This window comes from Ascidiella aspersa, chromosome 9 (assembly GCF_963924565.1).
Source record: "Ascidiella aspersa chromosome 9, kaAscAspe10.2, whole genome shotgun sequence".
NCBI lineage: Eukaryota > Metazoa > Chordata > Ascidiacea > Phlebobranchia > Ascidiidae > Ascidiella > Ascidiella aspersa.
Genome location: NC_139455.1, coordinates 16,805,055 through 16,827,830, shown reverse-complemented (window position 1 = coordinate 16,827,830; position 22,776 = coordinate 16,805,055). Strand labels below are relative to the sequence as shown.

At 36.6% G+C, this 22,776-nt stretch overlaps 2 protein-coding genes across 2 annotated transcripts; one reads left to right on the top strand and one right to left on the bottom strand.

Annotated features, from left to right (window-relative positions):
- The first annotated feature begins 1,209 nt into the window (after positions 1-1,209).
- On the top strand, positions 1,210-2,983 carry LOC146133285 (U7 snRNA-associated Sm-like protein LSm10). Its single transcript, XM_083397428.1, has 4 exons — positions 1,210-1,336; positions 1,641-1,860; positions 2,121-2,357; positions 2,575-2,983. Exons 3-4 carry the CDS (start codon positions 2,136-2,138, stop codon positions 2,689-2,691), a joined length of 339 nt encoding a protein of 112 aa, XP_083253554.1. The 5' UTR covers positions 1,210-1,336; positions 1,641-1,860; positions 2,121-2,135; the 3' UTR covers positions 2,692-2,983.
- LOC146133284 (TGF-beta receptor type-1-like) lies at positions 2,895-21,989 on the bottom strand. The gene is made up of 12 exons (XM_083397427.1): positions 21,836-21,989; positions 21,271-21,386; positions 20,490-20,676; positions 16,824-16,871; positions 13,540-13,668; positions 10,149-10,266; positions 9,374-9,534; positions 7,999-8,166; positions 7,187-7,343; positions 5,258-5,382; positions 4,733-4,863; positions 2,895-4,403 (listed from the first exon to the last, which is right to left on the bottom strand). The coding sequence occupies exons 1-12, from the start codon at positions 21,882-21,884 to the stop codon at positions 4,278-4,280; spliced, it is 1,515 nt and encodes a 504-aa protein (XP_083253553.1). The 5' UTR covers positions 21,885-21,989; the 3' UTR covers positions 2,895-4,277.
- Between the last annotated feature and the right edge of the window lie 787 nt (positions 21,990-22,776).

Genomic DNA, 22,776 nt, shown 5'->3' with positions numbered 1-22,776 from the left:
GGAGTGTTGCATTTTCTCACTGTTGGCAAAAATATAAGTTTTGGACACAACCTGGACAGTTGACATATTACAGTTTACAGAACGGCTTCAGATGACAGTTGTTAAGGATGTTAAACATATGAGAGAGTTTTTTAATTATAATGTACACATGTTAGAAAATTGTTTGGGCGATTTATTGCTGTGATTGAGGGCCCTGTAGGGTAGATTAAGATTAATCCCTTCCCCAAACAAAATCGAGGTTAAATAATTTAATAAAAATATACTAGGATTCGCTATTCTGGATTCGTTATTCTAGATTCGAAACCTATTATTCTAGAATACCTTGGGATTCTACTTTGAACATCCCTACTAATAATGTAAATAACTTTTTAAATATTTAAAAAAATATATTTTAAAAATAAATATTGAACAAATTTGTTAATGATTTACCAATTTTACACACAGATAACAATGATACAGACTGGATTTATTTTTTGTTTTTCTTTGTTAGGCAATAACTATCGGTTTCGTTGTGTAAAAAGTAGGTCAATGATATATTTAAAGCAAAATACTTAAACTTTTTTGTTTTGCCAAATATTATATTTCAGCATTGGGCATGAACCCTTTCCTTCTCGCGCGCTTGTTTTGTTAATATTTTGGGGATTTCCCTATATTTATTTTATTGTTAACATTTTTGAAAGCGAACATGAAATATTTTGATTAGTTGTAGCTTGTAGTCCTAGGTTTTTGAAGTTACTAACCCTATCTAAATGCAATATAATACACCCAAGTTTAGGTCCAACTTTGCTACTTACAGTCATGGGCACTGGTCTAGAATCCTACCACTATTATTAAATCAACGCACAATATTTGGGTCAGGGTGCGTGTTAGCGTTTGAGTGTGGGTGGGTCAAGTATTATTATATTAATTATTTAATAATAATACTTCAACCATCTCGAACCCTAATCCAAATAATGAGTGTAGTGGTAGGATTGTAGTCCAGCGCCCTTCTCAGTCACTTATTACAACACTGGGCGCTGGTCTAGAATCCTACCACAATTCTAAAATCAATGCACAAAATTTGAGTTAGGTTGCGGGTTAGCGTTTGGGTGTGGGTGGGTCAAGTATTATTATATTCTTTATTTAATAATAATACTTGACCCACCTTTACCCAAACGCTAACCCTAACCCAAAAGGTGTTTCGTTGTGGTAGGATTCTAGACCAGCGCCCAACACTGTAATCAGCACGTAAGATTTTGCAGCATTAGTTGTTTGTCTTGTGTTGGAAATGCTGCGACGTAAACCGTCGAAAATTAAACTTCAAGTTGAAGATTTGCCAGAATATTCTGCGCACTGTGTAAGTAACTTATTGTAAGGCATTAGATACCTTTTTTTGCTATTAACGTTGTTAATTTTTCAATAAGTAGTTCGTCATAAAATTTGTTTTTAAAAGAAACATTATAGTTTTATCTAACCTGATTCCACAAGAATGCAAATGGTTAATTGGGTCTAACTCAAAGATAAATCCAATCTATAAACTGCAATGTTATCTTTCAATGTGATACATTTCATTCATGAGGTTTAATTATAAGCATTTATTAATATCTTGATTGTTCAAAATTGTTTAACGATTGAACATTATTTTACTTGTGAAATTGCAGAGGGAACAGGACAAAAAATCTGATCAGCAAGATAGCGATCTTAAAAAGTTGGCATTGGCAAATGACACATTCACTATTCTGAATTCAATCAAAGACAGTATCAGTAGTATTAACCAAGCATCAAGAAGTGCAGAAGTCCAAAGAAGAATCGGTTTTGAACCCCAGCCATTAACTCCTGACACCAACTCCCAATACAATAACCTGCATTGAAAATAGTAGAGTTAGAGAATGTTTTTTTTACTTTAGTCATTAAAAATCATAATGTTTGAGTAGTTGTATGTGAGGTACTGTATCATAAGGCACAAATCAAAATATAGTTTATGCTAATCTTTAGTTGCTGAATTGTAATTACACAATAAATACTTGTGGTGGACTTTTGAGGAAAACTTAATAGAGAAACATAGCTAATATTGTGTGTTAAAAGTAATGAATAATCTCAAAAATGGGTAAATTTATAGTATAGCATAAATTTTTTTGCAGTATTAGAATTAAACAATGGCGGCCAGCGGTGGAAAGGAAAAATTTCTTTCTTACAACACGCTCACAGTTTTACTTATTGCAATGAAGAATTGCAGTGTTACTGTGGAGACAAAAAATGAATCCTCTATTCATGGACAATTACAAGAAGCTGATGGCTTCGGCAATATCTGGCTTAACAATGCAACTGTTACTCATTTTAATGGTCATTCTGTGAATTTAAAAGAAGTCTATGTCAAGGTATTTTACTAACAAATATACAGTAATAAAAAGTGATCTGCTGAACAGTATACTGTCATCAGTTTTAAAATCAAATTTTATACGGGTGATTTTTCTAAAATTTTGGCTGTAGAACAATTAAACAATGCTTGGTAGCAACAGTAGTGTTGTCAAATGTATATTTAGTTACATCGCAGCAATGGACACAATTAAATGCTTATATATCTGTTATTTTTAGGCATCTTCTGTCCGATATGTTCACATTCCTGATCATGTGGATCCAATAAAGCTGATCACAAGGCAACTGAATAAATCTAATCAGCCAAGAAACACTGGAAGAGTTCGAAAAAAATAGACTATGTTACCATTTTTGCGAAGTGCGATTGGCAACAATTATTATTTGTGCCTGCTTGGGCAGTTAAAAGATGTTGTGTAATTTAACATGCTTATAAAATAAAACTTGAAAAAAGTCCTAAGTTTATGCGGTTAGGTCTACTATAGTACATTTTTGGGAAATCACTGTTTTAATACAGAAAAAATACTGATGCAAAATATTTTTTAGTAATTTTATTTACATCAAACACAAATGCACGTTAATATGTACACATATAGTATCAATAAAAACCAACGCATTAAGTAAAATTATTTTTTGGAAACAATACAAATAAATGTGTTGCCAGTTAGATGAAGATTTTCGATTTTAAGTCAGAAATATCTTTTTACCAAAATTGTTTTTCAATTGAAAGGTAACGTTAACTTTCTCTAAACAAGGCGTTTTAAATGCCAATAGAAAGATGATTAAACATTTTACTTTTATAGGATCAACTTGTAAGGTAGATATTGTGTACACCATTTCTCAAATGCACAATATATGAAAAGCTGGATTGGAGTAAAGCATGGCGATTTCTTTAAATGCTGATTGTACCACAACAAACCAATTTGAGGTGTTACTATTCTTATACCAGTGTATAGGTATTTTTTTTATTACAAAAAATAAAAAACTAAACACACAAGGTTCAATTATTAAATGCGATTAAAAAAATGCTGCCTACTTTTGACAACAGGCAAAATAAGAGGTAAATTACTTTGACAACACGCTGTAATAATTTGATAATTATACATTTCTTAAAAATTTATATAACAACAAAAATAAGTTGGGTATTTGGATTAGTTATAAATGCCAAAAATATACAAGCCATGTGGTAGGTTGTGAAATTGAATTCCATAGGATCACCAGAAAATCTTTGGTTTCACCATACACAAATAAATCGATTTAACCAAAAACAAAAACATTTGATTAGAAGCATTTTGATGGAATAAAAGTTTATAAAAACAAGATCGGCATTTTGATGCTGAAAAAAGAGACATGAACTTTTTCGTATAGAGATTTTACAAACGAAAACATAAACAACGACACAATGAAACTACAACGAGATTTACAACAGCTATTTGCAAAAATAATACAATTGCGCATGCAAAACGTGCGAATTTGCGAACATGATTTTTAAAATACTGATGTATTGATGTTGAAAGAAACTCCCCATGGGACCATAGCAAAGCTGCACGATAGATAACGTACAAAGTGAAACGTTTAAGTTATATTCCTGGATACGCGCTTAAAATAGAAACCTTTAAACTATATTAGAGCAGTCGTTACAAATTATTTCTTCAAAAACAGGAGCTTAAGCTATGTTATCCAAGCGTTCCACAATAACCCTATGCGAATGATTTTGATTTAAAACTTTAGTCGTGGTAATTAAAACACTTTATCGTATATTTATAGGCGACAAACAGAATTGTTCAGACTTAAACTTTTTGAAAAGTCAGTAAAAAACTAAAATGCGTAAAACAAGCTGCAGCATTGGCGCCCGAATAAAACTCCGCGAATTGACCCCGACGGTCACCCCGGGGTAAAACATTTGATTAGAGTCAGAACCGAAGTCAGACTTTGACTCCCTCTTCATCTTGTAATTTCGCAATGGATTTCTTGACGCGAAGAGCTGTTAAGCGCGCACATGCGTTCTCATACCAGCACTCCTGCATTAACTCCCACATACCGGTGGTACTCTGTGTTGACAAAAAAAAATAATGGTTGTCCTTTAATCAAGCACACCGGAACAAGAAGTGGACACTTGGTTTTGCAGTCAGCTAAATTTGAAAACAAATTAATTCCAGTAAAACTCAATTATGTTTTATTTTGTACGTTTAAAGTAACTCCCACGTCTTGTAAACCGTGTTCCATTGTGTGTTTTCTTTATGGTTTGGCAATGAAATATTTTCCGTATGGGTTTTTGAAAAGTCGGTACATTTATTAATAAAGAATATATATGCCAGAAGAACAAATTTATAGTTAATACAATGCTTGAGAGAAACAGTATATTTGTTGAAATGCTTACGTCAAACTTTTCCCAGTTTTCCAGTTTGTTTGGCCGAAGCTTCTCTTTGCACACAAGAAGGCGCATGTCTTCGACCGTCGGGTCGTCGGGCGCCACGTCGAAGTAGGGAAGTTGGTATTCAAGGTTGTTGCCTGGGCGAAAAAAAACAGTGAAAATTAAACCGATTTTTGATAAATATTATTTTCGATGAAACGCTATACCCCTGCAATATATATTTTTTATAGACAGTAGACCGGAAATTACGGCCAATGTAAACAGCTGGGCATCATGTTCGTGTCGTTTAAAATAAAATCAGTTTTTGTTTTGATGCTAAAGTTTAACAAAATTTTAATAAAGTTTTAATTAAATGTGCTGCGCTTAAATTTGGCGTACGCTAGAGTCGTTTACTGTTTTATTTGTGTTAACCAGAGGTTACAAAAGCTAGTTTTTGAAATCCGCCAAGCGGCAAGTGATGACACCACTGCAAACTGTAACCAAAAGATCATTTACGTGACGTCACGAGAGTGACGCGCGACAAAAACGCACCTCCGATGTTGCAGCGCCTCAGGATCTCCCAGTAGACAAGCCCGAGCGAGTAGATGTCTGCGCGCTTGAAAGAGTCGAAGTGCTGGAGATTGAGGCTGCTGTCCAGCACCTCTGGTGCCATATAGCTGCGAAAAAGGGGAGTTTAGTGGTTTGAACATTGCATTTAACCCGTTTTTTGTCCGCCTGGCTATATCCTGAACTACAACGTTTACAAGACTCCACAGTGTCAGTGTGAGCGCTTAACATAATAAACCACGCGGGCAGGCCATGTGATTGATCGTGGACTTGTGGTACATTGAAACGCAAACCGAAAATAAAAACGCTTTACTAGTGTTATTTTATCTACATAAGATGCATACATGGTAGTTAAAATTACTCTTATATTAGGCCGTTTCAGACGTCTACATATAACGAAAAACACGGTGTGGCCTCTCCAGTTCGTTAGATTAGTCGACCGATGTAAATTCAATGGCAAGTAAGCTATTGGCATGCGGCAAGGTTCAAACTCGGTTAGTCGGGACACGTTTTTAATTATGTATGGCGGACATAGATGCGTAACCGACAGGATGTTGTCGCACAAAATAGTTCCGAACAACGGATTTGCTAATATTCAGTCTGCTAACAAATCATCTAATATACAAAGGCTAGCGAATGCTGGATCACCACGCAAGTTTAGGTAGCACGTTATGAACAGAGATAGACCTGGAATGGCGAACCTTTTCATCGCGCGGGTCACAAACACGACATTTATCCCAAAATGCACAAGTGGGTCATATATTTGACTACATGCTAATTTCATGAGAAACTTTGCTGCTGCATCGTTTTAAGTGTTATTTTCTGGGTTAATTATTCGAGGTTTTCGGACGATTTCAAAATTCAGATTCCCACGAATATTAAAAACCTAAATAGTTTACAAATGCTGCAGAATTTATATGGGATTTACAGGAGTTCAGTAGAAAGCTTTCAGCATGGTTTAACCAGGGTTTTTAAAATTTAGTCGCCACCCTTTACATTTTACAGCGATAAATAAAATGCTTTTGTTTATGTAGGCCACCCGTCACACCTAAAACACTTTTGCACGACCAACAGATTAAACAGCCCTGAATTAAACAGTGGGCTATATAGTTCTATCTAACAAAGAATTATTTTTTACATTTATTATTTCCGAAAAATTATTAACGAGATTTCGGTATTTCTAGAGAGACAAGTGGGCCATAAAATCTGTGGTGGTGTTTTGTAACCCGCGGGTCAGTGGTTCGCCAGCCCTGAAATAGACCGATATATCGGCTTGCCGATATTTTAGTACGAAAATATGATAACATTTGTCCTGTACAACAAACAACTTACCCATTTTTTATCAAAAAAATGTGGGTTTTAGCATCACGTAAAGTTAATATGGAATAAAGTTTATGTAACCAACTTTTAAAAATGTTCCCCAAACTGTAACTTTTAACTTATTTTTTGGTATTGTTTGGGGCATATATACTGAAATACAAATAGTTGAAGGGCTTATTTTAATCAAACTTAGTTTGCAATTTAAGGTACGAGCCGCCCGTGATCTTTTTTGTCGGTCTTTTTAAATTGATCGCCGAACCTTAAGTGGAAAACTATTACATTTTCGCGACAGAGAAGCCAGCAAATAATGCAAGACTTGTGGAACAGCTTGTTCAGAATTTCGCGAACTATAAAAACTGAATTATAAAAATAACAAAATGTGATTAGACTTGCATTTAATCTATGGACAATGAACAATTAGTAAAATCGCAACTCGTTCCCATAAGAATGTTGCAAAAATTCGCTCGCCCTTCATCAATGGCTGCTAACTCGTTGCATTAAAACAAGGAACACTTGGTTAACAGAGAAATACTTAGTAGGTTAAGTATAGCCACGGGAAAGCGGCAGGCCTGCAGCTTTCAATAACTCACTCACCGCTTAGTACCGACGCGGTCGTTCATGGCGATGTCGATTGTGTCGTTGGTGGAGTTGTGTCGGACCGCCAGCCCAAGGTCGGCGATGGCGCACTCCAGGTTGCGCTTCACCAGGATGTTTTTCGACTTGAGGTCGCGATGGGCGATCGGGGGTTTCCCTGCATTTGCAAATGAGCGGAGGTTCGAATGGGAAAAGAGATTCGGGTTTATGCGTTAGGTAGCAAAAACTGTAAGCTTTAGGGTGCTTGTCTTTCAAAACGCCATATAAAAAACTTTTAGTGTTGTATTTTAAAGTGGTAGATTAAGCGATTATACGAGCATTTTATATGTAATATTATTATATATGTATTTTTGTCAGCATTAATAATTTTAGTGCTCACTGTGATATTTTGGTTTTGTGACCAAACATTGTCGAAAAACGTTGGCAAAAGCAAATGTTTTAACTAGGGTTTTAAAACAACTTAAGACACTTTGGCGTAATAGATGACTCTTGGTGCAACACTCCAGGCGCTTTTCAGAAACGTCAAACACGAAATTATTATGGCGTATATTGTGCGGGGCCGATTGCCAGGAAGTTACAACACAGCAGAAACAGTTAACAAAAATATAGGGAGTAGTTGTCGAGCTCCTTCTGTCGTCCATCAAGCAAACCTAACAAGATTTCCAGGGCGATAATTTAACGCAGATAAAGTAAAAACGAAAGGAGTAGGCTACAAAAGTTGCCCGAAAATGTGTGGCCCGGGCGTTTCGATGCAAAACGGACTATTGTGGCGAGACTGCACTGCGGCGGCGTTACCCGGATTTCTCACCCACCTAAAGTGCCGACGATTTCCATGTGCAGGTGAGCTAGGCCACTGGAGATCGAACTTGCCAGCTTGAACATGGTCGACACGTCAACCGTGGTCTCGCCCAAGTAGTCAAACAGCGAGCCGTTCTGATGATATTCGGTCACCAGCCAAAGCTCCGTCCAAGTTCCAACGTCTAGAAATCAACACAGACGTTAATTATATACTCCGTGGAGTAACGCTCAGGATTCGCGTTAGAACTAAAAACACTCTCAACCAAATTAAAGCGTCATTGTTTAAAAGTTTGTAAAAACTGTTTTTTTTGTTTGTTTTACCGCAATTACCGAAGACAGTATTGTGTAGATGTGAATCCAGATTAGAATCAGATCAATACAGTTCATAGTTATCTGGGAAAATCCAGCCTTGTAACGCTATAGGTCAATTGTGTGCGGTTTGCTGCTTCGCGTTACCAAGACATTTACCAGAACCATTCGTGCATATACAGTATACAGTATACACGTTCTGAATGAAACTAGGCAGATTGTATGCAAATATTACACTGGGTTTTAGGTTGCTTTACTAGACATTTGCCTAAACTTTGGTATTACATGAAAACCTATTTTACTAACATCAAAACGTTTTAAGAAAAAAATGAAATCCAAAGTAGTTATGGCCCTATGGCTGTAAAGTCGGTTTAAAACAACTGAAGTCCTTGAAATTAAATTCATGTCGGACTCCGGCATAAACATAAAACTGGTGTCCAAAAATAAAGTAGTGTCTAACTGGGGGGCAGTATATAAATGATAACCAATGACGGATCAGGAAAATGACAAATAAAAACAACCAAGTTACATACACTCAAGGGTGGCTATACAGGAATTCACTCAAAAGGGTGTGTCATATAACTCATCCACCCACAATAGTTGGGTGTCTACGATTTACAATGAGCGACTTTATCGGCTGCGAACTTGCAACTTGGCAAGCGCACGTCGGACGTTGTCTTACCTGACTATCGAATCGCGAGGCCCGAGCACGGCTCCGCAGCACTGGTTAAGCCAGTCAAAAAGCAAAGCGAGCTAAACAGTTTGTCATTTTTTCTTTCACAAATACGAAGCGAAAAAACAAACGCTCTTTAACCAGAAATTATAATTACATTTTAGAGCTGTAATTGTGCGCTATTGAACTTTTAATTTAAACTTTGTCTGTGTATTTAACTGATATAATCATACCGACCTGTGACGCAGCCCCGTAAGCGCCGTTTCTCTGCTGCTGTTCAGCGTTTGAGTCTAACGTCACGTAATCCTCAGACACAAAACCACATAATTTCTAACTTTAATCCGATTCAAACCCGCCCCAAAACGTTTACAACGAAATCGGGCCTTAGACTCTCCTATAGTGCTTACCCTTGTTGTCGGCTGCGATAAATCCGAGGATGTGCTCGTGGCGCAACATGTTGGTGTGGTAGATCTCGGCCTCGCGGAACCAGGAGCGCTCATCGCGGGTCACGAACTTCTTGACGGCCACGTGTTCGCCTCGCCACTTGCCCTTAAACACCTCGCCGTACCTGGGCAGGAAACAAAAACAAATGTCGGTCAGAACGACTCGCACCTTTGTTCAGGGTTCTTTGCGGCGCAAATTTCACAAGCAGAAATCAAAGCAATTCTGTGTCTATGACAATTTGGGCGAGGCTATGAAAATTTGGGTGTCTATAACAATTTGGCTATACAGATTTTTTGGTTTGGTAAAATGGAAATAAACCAGCGAAAGAAGCATTTAGAGCCCTGCACGTTTAATTACATAAAGATAAACCGATTTTGGGTCGATTTTTTGTTACATTGTCGCGCAAAACCCTTTCAAATAATAAAAAAAGTTGTTTGGTAAATAACATACAAAACTTTGGCGTTCCCAATCAAATGTTTCGCATAAAACCATTCATATTTTTTACAAAACCGATTTAAACAAAACGCTAAAATATAAAATCAAAGCACTGGTCAAAACCGCCTGATTTATTTTGGAGCATTATGGTTGGAGGTTGTAGTAAGACGTAATAAGAATATCAAAGCCCATCCACAATAATGAGTTATTCGAAACGTTCAAAATGATACCTAATTCTGTATGGGCTTGATATTCTTATTAAGCCTAATTTATAATGGCTCCGGTAAAAATTCTCGCTCTCACCTTCCCTTCCCGATAACTTCTTCGAGCTGGACTTGACGCGCGATTGTTCTGTGTACAAGGAGCGGCAGTCCGGCTCCCGAGCCACTGTTCGACCAATCCTTGCACGAGATGCCGTCCTCTGAGGATAAAAGGTGGTCGGTTAAAGACACACTCGGTCATTTGTCCTTCCAAAAAAAAAGAAGGGAACAATTTTCTTAAACCCTGGTTTTGTGCAACATTTATGCGGCCGATGGCAAGAATTAGAGGCAGACAAAGGCATGACAAATAGTAGATTTGGATGCTGTTTTTTAAGTGATTTTTTACCGGCCTCTACATTAATCTGGTTATACATACTTCTTAATCCAATGTTAAAATTTAAAAACTAAGTAAAGTTATGTCGAGAATAAAAAGGAAAATAATTTTAAGCCTAACAAAACATACATTTCGTTTGGTCACCACTTTGGGAGTTTAGACACTGTTCACAATGGTTTATATTTGATTAATCTGAAGACATAAAAATTAGCTTGACTTTTTCGTGAAATAGACCAAATAGGTTGAGTTGAGTTGTCATTTTAATTCATTGAATGTGCTGAAAATCCTGACGCGTTAAGCGATTTTTACAGTTGCAAGCGAAAAAGTGGCTTTGACCAATATCAGAGGATTTTTTGGGTGGCTGCTATACGCTGGTAAAAACACAACATGTATATTGCTTTTTTACACGATCCTATTTGCGGGAATCTATGGCAACTTAGTGTTACGCCTACTTCACAGCTAATTTAGTTAAATTACTTCGACGTTTGGGTCTGAGCTGCACGCACTTTTTCGTATACATGATATATTCTGGTCAATCAAAGCAAAAAAATAAAGGTCTCGGGCTGCTCGTAATTGCTTTTTATCAAGACTCACCATTGGGATATTGGGACAAAAAAAGTCGTTTCATACCACAAACCCCAGGTAATTAAAAAACAACGGACTGTGATTTTAAGCTAATGTAGCCAAATTACGCGCCGTTACTAGAAGCGATTATTCGCGTCACCGTAAAAGCGCCATTTCGATTTCCGGCTCTAAATGCAAAGCGCGCCTTGTTATGAGCGCCTGTAATGAAACAGGGGCCTAATTAGCCAAGAAATATAATCACGATTTCAGCTCTGCTTCGCAATTGGTCCTCTCAATGACGTGATTCAGACAAGGGGCAGGGTTCCGGATCTGGCGCATACGTGTAGGGGTTAGTTTATTTTGCAAAAATAAACGAAACCGTCACAATTTTTTTTTCAAAATGTGATTTCATCACACTGGATTAACTAGAGCAGTGCTCCCCAACCTTTTTCAGTTCGCGACTCACTTTTAATGCAAGTTTTATTATGCGACCCACTATAAGATATGATCAAGCGAATGAAAACCAAATTTAAGAGAAAATAAACAATGCATACACATGCAATTTACTAGCCCATTAATGCAAAACTTGAGCTTGCAAATTGAATATTATCAGATCAAGTCGATCAGGCTTGATTGGAGACAAGCTCACACCCAACGTAGCATTAAGAGAGTGTCTGTTTTCAGGCTGTTCCGAGCCTTGGATTTTCTAATGGCCACGTTGTTGTTACATGGTTGCATAAATGTTACGTAGAATGCAATAATTTTCTGATCTTATTGAAAACTGTAACATTTAAAAACGCTTCTCGACCCACTGATTGGAAAGCACTGAACTATAGAATTTTAATTGCAAAATGACAAAAATAACCGAGCAAGCGCAACGATTAGAACTTTTCATATCTATGTTGAGATATTATTGCAGTATTCACAATAGTGCAAACAAGGCTGATCATGAAAGCAATTTGGAAATGTTTTAAAAAATTGCAGACAGCTCGTATCTACTTAGTCGACAGCTAAACAAGCCGACAAATTAACGATAATTGGGGAAATTTTCTTTCCGCGGTTTAAATTGGCTGGAGTTTACCAAGAAATATTTCGAACAATAGCCCTATCAACCAACCTCATAAACAGGTATCTCGATATGTAGTATGCGAGGATAATAATGGACGGGATATGCCGAAAAATATATTTCTAAGCTTTCGTTTGTTGACCAAGGAATAAGTCATCACGAAATATTTCCATATATGGCTAAGTGTGGATGAAAAGGTTTGGGCATATGTTTGCTTCGTGGGTGCAACGCAAAAATTCAATTTTCGGTTTTTTTGAAAGGTGCGAAAGAAAATAGCAGTGCTGTACTTAATATAATACAATAAATCCTTGACCTGTTTGTGGCACTTAAAAAAAATTCAGACGACCACTTTCCCTTCTAATGGTGACCACGCCCCCACTTAATAAAACAGTGAATCAAATTCGAAAGTTGGCAAAGGGCCCGTTTGGGCGGGACAACCGAATCCGGGTTGGCTGGACTGGTTCCTGGAATGCGGTGTGACAATTTTCACGTGTGGATGTGAGTCGGGCAAAAACAAGCAGATTTTGCGTCGGGCCATTTTCGTTCCAAGAAGGCTGCGGTTTGTTTTAAATGAAAAGCGGTTAAAAGAAATCTTGTTACAAGCCATTTAATAACCTCGGGGCGTCATATCCGAAATAGGCTCGGATTTTGTTTTGAAAGCATGACATTGCATGAGCGTTTGTAACAAAACCAAATTTTCTGACAACACGCCAAAAAAACGTTTAATCACTTTCTGAGTTTAACATTTTTTGGAATAAAATGATTCAAATTAAAGCAATAATTCGACGAGTTTTCCAATACCTAGTAGATCATGGTGTGCACGTTTCAACCTGCCGGCTTATTTACATTTTGCTGCGACCTTCTGCAAGGCACGAAAATCCGCTGTGTTTTTTTCGAAACAAGTATTTCGCGAAAAAAAGGCCGGACTCCTGGTAATTTTGGCTGGGCCAAAGTCAAATATGCTTAGTGGTTCTTGTAAATTAACCACTTTTGTTATTCCTTTTTAAATGGGTTTTAATTAAAAGTGCAACTTTCTCAAATATTTTAATAACCTATAAGCAAATTCCATGAATAGCAGTAAGTTAGTAAAATGATGTATAGTATCATGTATGAATTTTTCATTAAAGGATGCCTCTCTATGTTATTTTCAAACAGACCTATTTGTCATTCTTATAAAAACGAAAAAAAACTCTTCAAATCTGGTGAAATCTCTTACCATACCAAAATGTAAACAACCAAACGGAGAACAACATCTTTTAATTTTGATGCTTCCTGGATGTACATAAGGGCACTTAAAAAGAGAACCAACAGATTGTTGTTCACAAACATTTCTAAGAATTTTACCTCGACTAAAAAACACCTATAAGATTTTATTTCTGCACCTTGCACAAACCATCGCCAATATCAACAGGATCCCTGCATTAGTTTAAAAGAAAACGCGGTTTGGGACGACTTGGCCGAGCCACTTACCCGGAATTGAAGCGTCGGGAATGCTTTCAGTTGGACTTCTCTGCAGCAAAGGGTTCTTTCTAGCCCGACGTTGCTTAAGCACGACGATCACCAGGGCGATGAAAATGGCCACGAAGCAGGCTACGCTTGCTGCGAATACAAAGCGCTAGTTATTTCGGACTGCCAGGTTAATTGTGGTTAGGAGTCTATATAAAAGAAGAAGATATATATGTTTTTTTAAGAACGAGTGCGATACGAATTGTAAGGCACATCTTTCTGATTTTCATTGCGTACACGTGTACTGGCACAGTAGTGGATCTAAGCATGCTAAAGTCAAGTAAAGGCTGGTCCGTTACAATAAGCGTGCTACACAATGTGCTGGCACAGTAGTGAGGCCCTAGCATGCTGAAGCCAAGTATAAACTGGATCGTCACAATGAACGTGCGTGAAAGCAAGGCGTGATTCTGCCCCACAACTATAATATATCTACGCTAGTATGAAAATATTCGTATATAGCAGGGATGGGCAAGTAACCTACGGCCAACCAAGGCAAACTTAAATCGGTAGATAATCAGCATTTGATACCCTCGAAATATGTTTGGTGAAATATGTTTTAGTATTTGAAGTTAGTTTTCCTGCTGTGTAGAAAAAAAGTTGTTTTTTAAACAAGTGTTGTAATTAGGGCAACGCAACTAACGCGTAATGACATTATTTAGAGAACGATGTAGTAATTACTACTTACATTTACAACAACATATGTTGTACAAACTAAACCGAAAAAATACGTAAAAAACATAGGCTGAGGATGTCAAGCACCTTAGTGAGAGCGCGAATTGCAGGAAACGTGAAATGGCAGATATGGCGTCATCAAGACGTTCGCAGCATTTTACCGAGAACGTGTTTTGACCATTCAATAGCTAAAAATGTGAAAATTAATCCTCCAACAATAAGCATACTCAACCGCAAGTCGTTGTTTTACGTTGATAAGAAATTCTTCGAAACATTAAACCACAAATGTACAGCTCTCTCTGCCTGGCGATGCAAGTTTTTAGTAACTTAAATTTTTCGGGTAATGGTAATTTAATTTCGCGTTTTCCGCAACATTCATTTTGGCAACAAAACAACGGGTAGCTGTTTTCAATGTTCATGGGTGTCAAAAAAGAATTCAAATTCTTTCAGAATCCAATATTTACTTTTTGACAAACGTCTTACTCTTGATGCAATTTTGGTGTACCGTTGTAGTGAAACGAATCACTAATTTTTTCTACATTGCGTCCAGTTGACGTGTGTGGTTGTTTTATTCGGTTTAATGTGACAATATCGGAAACCACTTGGCAAAATTACTAAGTTTGCCTCAACCCATACATAATTAAAAACGAATTCCATCTAGGTCTACACAAAACGCGCGTTAAATCGTTTTCAATCTTGCCATAAACAGATTAGTAACGTCACAGAATAATTACGTCGTTGGCTCGGCGACAAGAATTGGTTGGAAACAAGTTTTGGCCCCAACGACAGTATTTATCTTGTCTTGGTTTGGGTTAAGGAGGTTCGGTGAAACTTTTGTGGGTCGGTGTGAGCAAGCTTCGCGACAAAAGTAGCGTCACAGCGCATATCTGCACTGAGCGAGTGCAAAAAATGGCTATTACGCCTCGTTCGGAGTTTATTAGGGTTCACTCGCTTAATGACTAGCGGACAGCAGTGCACAAAAAAATCGCGGGCTGTGCTAAGACAAAAGAAGGACGTTTTTAGAACAGCGTTAAACGGAAATCAACATTGCTTAAGCTTAGATGACGACTTTTAGGGGAACGGGTCGCGTATGTGAAATATGGGTCCCGACACAAAATTTAAAATTAAATTGATTTGCTCTTATGACACCGCCTTCCTCAGTAGTTCACATCGTTGGGTTTCTTAATTTTGATTCTCAGCAAGATTTCTCGAAATAGAAAGGAGGGGACACGGTGATGGTTCACATTAACTGATTTTCTGTTTATTAATACTATTGTCTTGTTTGTGTTTTGTTCACTTTAAGCTGACAAAGAAATGAGACACAATTGGGTCGCTAATGCTCTGATTTTATACAATACGCTTTAGTAAGTATTTGGATGGCATCCGCGAAAAAGGTTGAGAAACATTTATAACTTTTCATGTAGTTTTGAAGCAAAACATATTGACAAAACTAAGGCAGTTATGATATTCCTAATTCAAAGATTACACCCATTACTGAACATTCAAGCCCTTTCAAAAGTGCTCGGTAACAGTTTGTTGCCAAGTTCCCAACATTGCGATCTTGCTGTGAACTAAGCCAAGAGATGTTTAATATTACGCGTTTTATTTCGATAACTGCTCCAACATTGATTGTGAGTCTACACCAAGGGTCTCAAACACGCAGCCCGTGTAGAAATTTTGGATTTCCAAGTAGTTAACAATATTTAAGTGCCACATATCTTTTTTTATCAGATTTGAAAGTTAAAATTCACTCTAAAATTGCTTCAAAAAACTGAAACTATACTCACCAAACTTCACTGTCATATCACTTTCAAACGCTACCATTTAGCGGTAAAAGAACTACTATTACGTCACATTGCCTATTCAACTCTGTACAGTTGTCACAATAACGCTGGAAAGTGCGTCAGTCAGGTGTTAGTGTAATTGGTCATCTCATAATGTATAAATTAATTGTCGAGTTGTAGGCTTTGATTGTTCTACCCTAGTATTGAAATAAATTTCTATAGCTTAAAAAGCTAAATTACACTTGTCTTTTGCTTCAAAAATGAGAAAAATCACAGACGAAAGAAAAGTTTTTCAAGATAAGTGGGAGGAGTTATATTTTGTCACTGCGGTCAGAGGTACTAGTTATTGCCTTATTTGCCGGCAGAAGATCGCTGTTATGAAGAAGTATAACAAGGGTATGCACTTCTAAACCATGCACCGATAAATAATATGCTTACCAGGGCAAAGTAAAAAAATAAAAAGTTAAACCAGCGTTTTGCAAACAAAGAATTTTCTTTGCCAATATTAGACAGTCCACATCTGCAAGCAACTCTAAGATTTGTTTCTGCTGACAATTTAAAGCCTAATATCGAGATCCTTGTCCTTGAAAAACGCTGCCAGTAAAGAAGCCAGAACAAATAACTATAGCCTAAAATCAGCCTACATGTGTTTATATTTTATTGTGTTTTGCGAATTGCGGCCCTCAGAGCAATTTGAGTTTGAGACCCTTGGTCTACACCATCTTACACTGAATAACGTGTTGCTATTCTCAAATCGGCAAAATAAATCAAATTGAACTATCACTAACTCACCATTGATGATGATGGTTAGCTGAAGAGTCGTTAGGCCTTCGGTCTCTCCTTAAAGAAACAAACAAAGGGTTAAATAGTATTATCTTACTTTCTAAAATAACAATGCGAAACTGTGTAAGGTACCGCTGCAGGCGTGCACTTTATTCTAATCATAAAAAGGGGTTAAGGAAAATCACTTAAGTCAGAAGCTGCTTAGATATACGACCAGAACACAAGCTGATGTAAACACGTACATTATACTTCTATTGTTTTGCATTATCAAAATCTCGCCTAAGAAGTTATATTGTGTGGGAACAGGTTTGAGATTTTGTTTTAGTTAGACAAAGCGGTAATAATGGGAACAGCGGCCTAGCTCGGAATTAAATGTGCCAAGAAGGTTCGGAAGTCTACACGACTTGATCTAAAACATCGAAAGTCGTGCCAACCCGGCGTGATTCTATTATAACTGACATAGTGGCGCCATTCGGCAATTGGCGCACGCAATAACCTTTGTGGGAAAACATATTTAAACAATAGAGGCGCGTATCTAATCTGACGCGCGTGCAAAATTACGACGGATTAGCGAATTACGCGAATGCCGCTTTGAATCGTGAACGCCGCCGCCATAAAATGCAACACAATGGGACCGTGAAGAAAAACAATGACAGTTCCACCCACCGCCTTGCAACGCGAGATATTGTGTTGTTTCCGCAATGCGGGGCCGTAAAGCGAAACCGTATTAATCGTCATGAGTAAAACAGCGTTTTACAAACTTGCACATCTTTCAAAAATATTTTAGCATGAACATATTGTGCTAAAGTTACAGTCACAATGACTTTTAAAGCCCAAATACATTGCATTATTAGGAAACACACATATGTCGGTCATTCGGTTGGCTGACAGATTTAATGTAAGTTTGCAGAAATATTTTCAAGAAGCTTGCTTTAGTTACAAACAAGTTCCAAAAATGAACGATGGAGTTCATAACAACTAACACCGATAGAAAAACGACCTTGAAAAGTTGAAACGTAGCAACATCTGTGCAGCAGTCGTATGACTGGTACTACTATTGTACTTTTTTTGCAATCGGCCGCTCCGTTTTTCACAACCCCCTACAACTCGTACGGCTTCTTTCCTAATTTCGCGGCGTTTGTATCCAGCGCTTTAATGTTCATGGTATCTCAAGGCACCACGCAAAGTCGGGAAATTAGGTATCGCGTTTCTAAGTCGGTTAATCTCGTGGCCAATGTAAGCAAAAAATTAAAAAACGTTAGAAAAATAGCTCTTGTGCTTATCGGGGTAACCATGTATCATGAAGAATCAAACTTGTAAGAACAAGTCAGTTTTACGCACAGCGTCGCACAAAACGTTAATTATTCCTTTGACCTGTGAAAAAGCCAAACGGCAGTGAATATTTCAATACAAACTTTTGTCACGTAAATAGTAAATAAAAAATGAAGGTTTTATTACCTAGTCTATAGAACGTCTGACGCTGTTCTTAATTAAGTGTACACGGCACGCTTTGCGCTTGATTGAGCAAACGCGACCCAGTGACCTGATTGGCTGTCAGAAATGGTTTCACTGTGACTCAACAGTGGGGGAAACCAAGCTGGCCAAATACGATGGGCCTTGGTTTGCTATAAGGGAGAATCGCTCAATGGGACAGCTATAAATATGAAACACAGCACCACAGCATCCTAAAGTCTAAAAAAGTCAATTAAAGTAGGTTTAGCTACAACGTAAATAAAGCTCCAACAAACTTTGAATAGAAACAAACGGGTGCTTGCAGTACACCACTGAAAATTTTGCAAAACGATTTTTAAGCAAAATATGTTGCCATAGAAAACAATAATTAAGGAGCACAATATCACAGACAACACATTTTTTTTCATGCCAACTTTGAACATTAGGTTTTAACTTTATAATGGACATTTCTTCTTTTGTGCATTGTGTAGTTTGAACAAAACAAGCTCTCCCAATTGCCATCAACATAAGTTTATTTTGGCCAGGAGAAGGGCTTCTTAAAATCCTCCATTATTGATGTAACAAATAATGGTGATAAATGACTTGCAACAATCATACCACCTATTTATAATTGTTAGTCCAATAATGCAAGCTAATTTGGTTACTGTGTAATGTATATCACAAGGTTTCCGGCTTTTAAGAACATATTACTTATCATTGTTGTAAGGCTACCTCCTAAATTGGACTTTTCTGGCATATTTTAACTCAATAAAATAGTTAGAATTCAACCTAAAACACTTATGTTGTGTTAGAAGAAACACCCTAACTTTTTTCAAATTATGCAACCAAGCAGTATGGCAGAATGCTGGCAACTTGGCAACCATCTTGGCCATAGAATCAGCAAGAAAGCCGAAACCAAATTGGCTAAAAAAATAGGATTGTTTTTACACCTATTTTTGACAATATCATATATTTTTGTACTGGAAATTGCAGGAATTAATTTTGGTAATGCTTTTCTGTAAAAAATTATATATGAAAGTGCAACACGCTTGTTTAGGGCAGGGGTTCTTGAACTTTTTTTACTGTGGACCCCCAATTTTTTTTTTGCTTTGCATGGACCCCGGTAGGCAAGAAATGCTCTAAAATTACGTAATAAACTGAAGTCACAACACAAATAGATTTCATAACTCTGTTATTTCGGTCCGAAAAATGTGAAAATTAAATAGAGTCTAACTATACATTCAGTGCAAAACAGTTTAATTTTTAATTAAATTGTTTTCTTTGAATCTTAAGTATACACTAGCTAATTAAGTTTTCATGGACCCCCTTAAACAAGTTCACGGACCCCCAAGGGGTACATGGACCCCAGTTTAAGAACCCCTGGTTTAGGGTAATAAGTGCAGTAATAGACATATTAAAGTGTTACTTATTTAAAAAAACTACAGAAATTCGAACATCGAACTATTTTGTGTTCGCAAATTTACTGACTGATACAACATTTTTAATATACTTGTAGCACTTCAGTTATCCTATTTGACTTGAAAAAACAATCATAATAGTTGCTATTCCAGTAAAATAGACAAAATATAAACATGAACATGACATTAGCAGAAGCTGAACAAAGGGCATCAGGCCCCCTTAAGATATTTTTGTCTATCATTTTGATGTGAATACAAAATTTTCCCTCTTTATACTTAGCACAGACTTTTATCCCATTCGCCAATGTGTTTGTCTGTCTTAAGAAAATATATATGTTCAGCCGTGAGCAGTTTGCATACTTACGCATGTTGCACTACGTTACGAATAACCCCGGAGAAGTGCGATTTCATTATGGTTTCACAAAATTTTTGTTAAACAAAAAAAACATTTTTATATCGGGCTTCGTATAATTAAACAGATTTTGAGCTGGAAAAACTTATCTATGCAACAGTGTGAAAGGAAGAAACAGAGACATGCGCACCAGCAGGTTGAACGTTTGCATCTACTTTTGTATTGGTTTTGCTTCATTAATTTTTTAAATATTTTAACTCTTATATGACTATTGCTTGAATATTTCCTTGTTTATCGCTTAAACATGGCGAAGTTTATACATTTTTTAGGCCGACACAACAAATATCTTTAAGAATAAGAAAAAAATGCTTGCAACAAGACTGGCTAGATTCTACCAGCCTGCAACTAAGTAATGCCATCAACCTTGTTAAATACACTATATACTAACTTTACCTCCAATATGTTCTGTGTCTTTTGAAACAGGACTTAAAGTTGGTGGCTGAAACGTTGTAATATCATTGCAAAAATCCTCAAAGCAGCATTTGGTTTGAACGCGACTGTTGACTGCAGGTTGGCATAGCAGAGGTTTACCCAAAGGAAACGTAAACTTTTCCTCATAACAACCCCACTGAATAATTGTCTGCAAACAAAAATTTCAATAAAAATGATTAGCATTTATAGAAAAGCATGACAGAAAAGAACACATTTTAGGTTGAATTATGTGCACATATATATAAATCAATCCCCAATTTTGATGAATCACACATTACTCCAGATGCAAAGGTATGTTGTTTCACTGGCATATATTAATCTATTTCTTCATAACTATTTTCATTTCGTTATGTGTTTTGACCAAGAAAGTCAGGCCGAGGCATGAAAGTAAAAAAACTGCTAACCATATAAATGTAGCAGTGAGTTAAGTCAAACATTTATTGAATTTTGCTTACTTGTTTTATTCTAAGAGATAAAATTTATGGGAGTTTGAGTTAAATAATGAGAATTACAGTCCTTTAAATTAATGAAATAATGACTGATGAGGTCTGATTGTGCAAGGACATTGCACCAAAATTTGTCCCTGTCTGTTGGATTATTGTCTGACAAACAGCACTCACCTTGAAGATAGAACACCATAAAAATTATGAACTGTAAAATGTATGAGTTGTTTTACCATGAGTGATGTATATACATTTTTAACTCATTATTGTAGTTGCACAAGGATGTGAATTTCATTTACCCCAGTAATTGGCAGTTTTTCAACCATTACAAAGCAAAGACCATTCTTTTCTGTGCAGTTAGATGCTCCAAAGCACTGAAAGTTTTCTTTGGTTCCACCACAGTGACATGATATACCTGAATTAAAAAACAAAATTATGCACGGAGTCAAGCAAAACATTTAGATAATATAGATTATTAGGTTCAATATCTATACACAGCAGTGGTTTCAAAACAAATTTCATGGTAGAAAATACTCAGTTATATCATAAATTATAACTAAATTACGAAAGTTAGGGTTCTTCCTATTTGCTACACAGAAAGTAAGAAAAAAAGGTCTACAAATACTGCATACCGCACTGCACATTATTTGGGTTAGGTATTTATTGTTATAATGCTTGATTCACCCAAACCCAAATTATGTGCGTTGCTGCACACAGTATTTTTAGACCGTTTTTTGTGTTACAATCTACATACCAAATCAATGGAGCGCCAAAAAATTAAACCTATTTTTTTACCAATTTAAACATAAAAAATGTGTTATTGCTAAACCATAACAAAAACATTACCCAAAACAGTCAACTTACCATTAGCGAGACGTAGTATTCCGAGTAGTGCGATTGTACAGACTAACATGATTGTAATAAAGTGATGGAAGGTTAATCACAGTAAATCCCTTTTCAAACAATCACAATTTTTTTTTTTCTTTTTGATCAAATATGTGATTTAAAAATTATTTAAACAATCTTATAAAAAATATAAAGCAAATGAATGGTTTATATAGTTGCAATTAAGACCATAACAATATAATACTCATGCATAATAGACAATGCGGAGCTGGTCTAGAATCCTACCACAATTTTTAAATCAACGCACAATATTTGGGTTAGGGTGCGAGTTAGCACATGGGTGTTGGTGGATCAATTGTGATTATATTCAATATTTATAAATAATACTCGACTCACCCTAACCCAAACACTAGCTCGCACCCTAACCAAACAATGTGTGTTGTGTTAGGCTTCTAGACCAGCACAGATAATACTTATATTGCGTTATACATAAAATCATATTTGGCACTGGTCTACAATCGTACCACAGCATTGAAACAATTAATAAAGCAACACACATTATTTGGGTTTGGCTGTCGGTTAGTGTTTGGGCGAGGATGGATAAAGTATTATTATATTTATCTCCCCTGTTAATATCCTCTTCGGCGTCTTCGCAATTTTAATTTTGACAAAACGTTTTTGTTTCTAAAAAAAGTTAGAAGAATTATAGACCAGCGCCATTAAAATATCTATGAAAAATAACTAAATAAAATTTTACTTTAAAAAGTTCGCCAGATCAACAACAACCACTAAAGCAGCATAGACTTAAAACGGTACCTTTTGGTTTTTACATTCCTACGAATTGTCAGTTCTTACTTGTCACAATATATAACAATTGAAAACATAACGTTCAACCTCAATTTTAATGCAGCATCGAGACGAACTTAATGATTTTGTCCTTATACCGATGTAAACATACG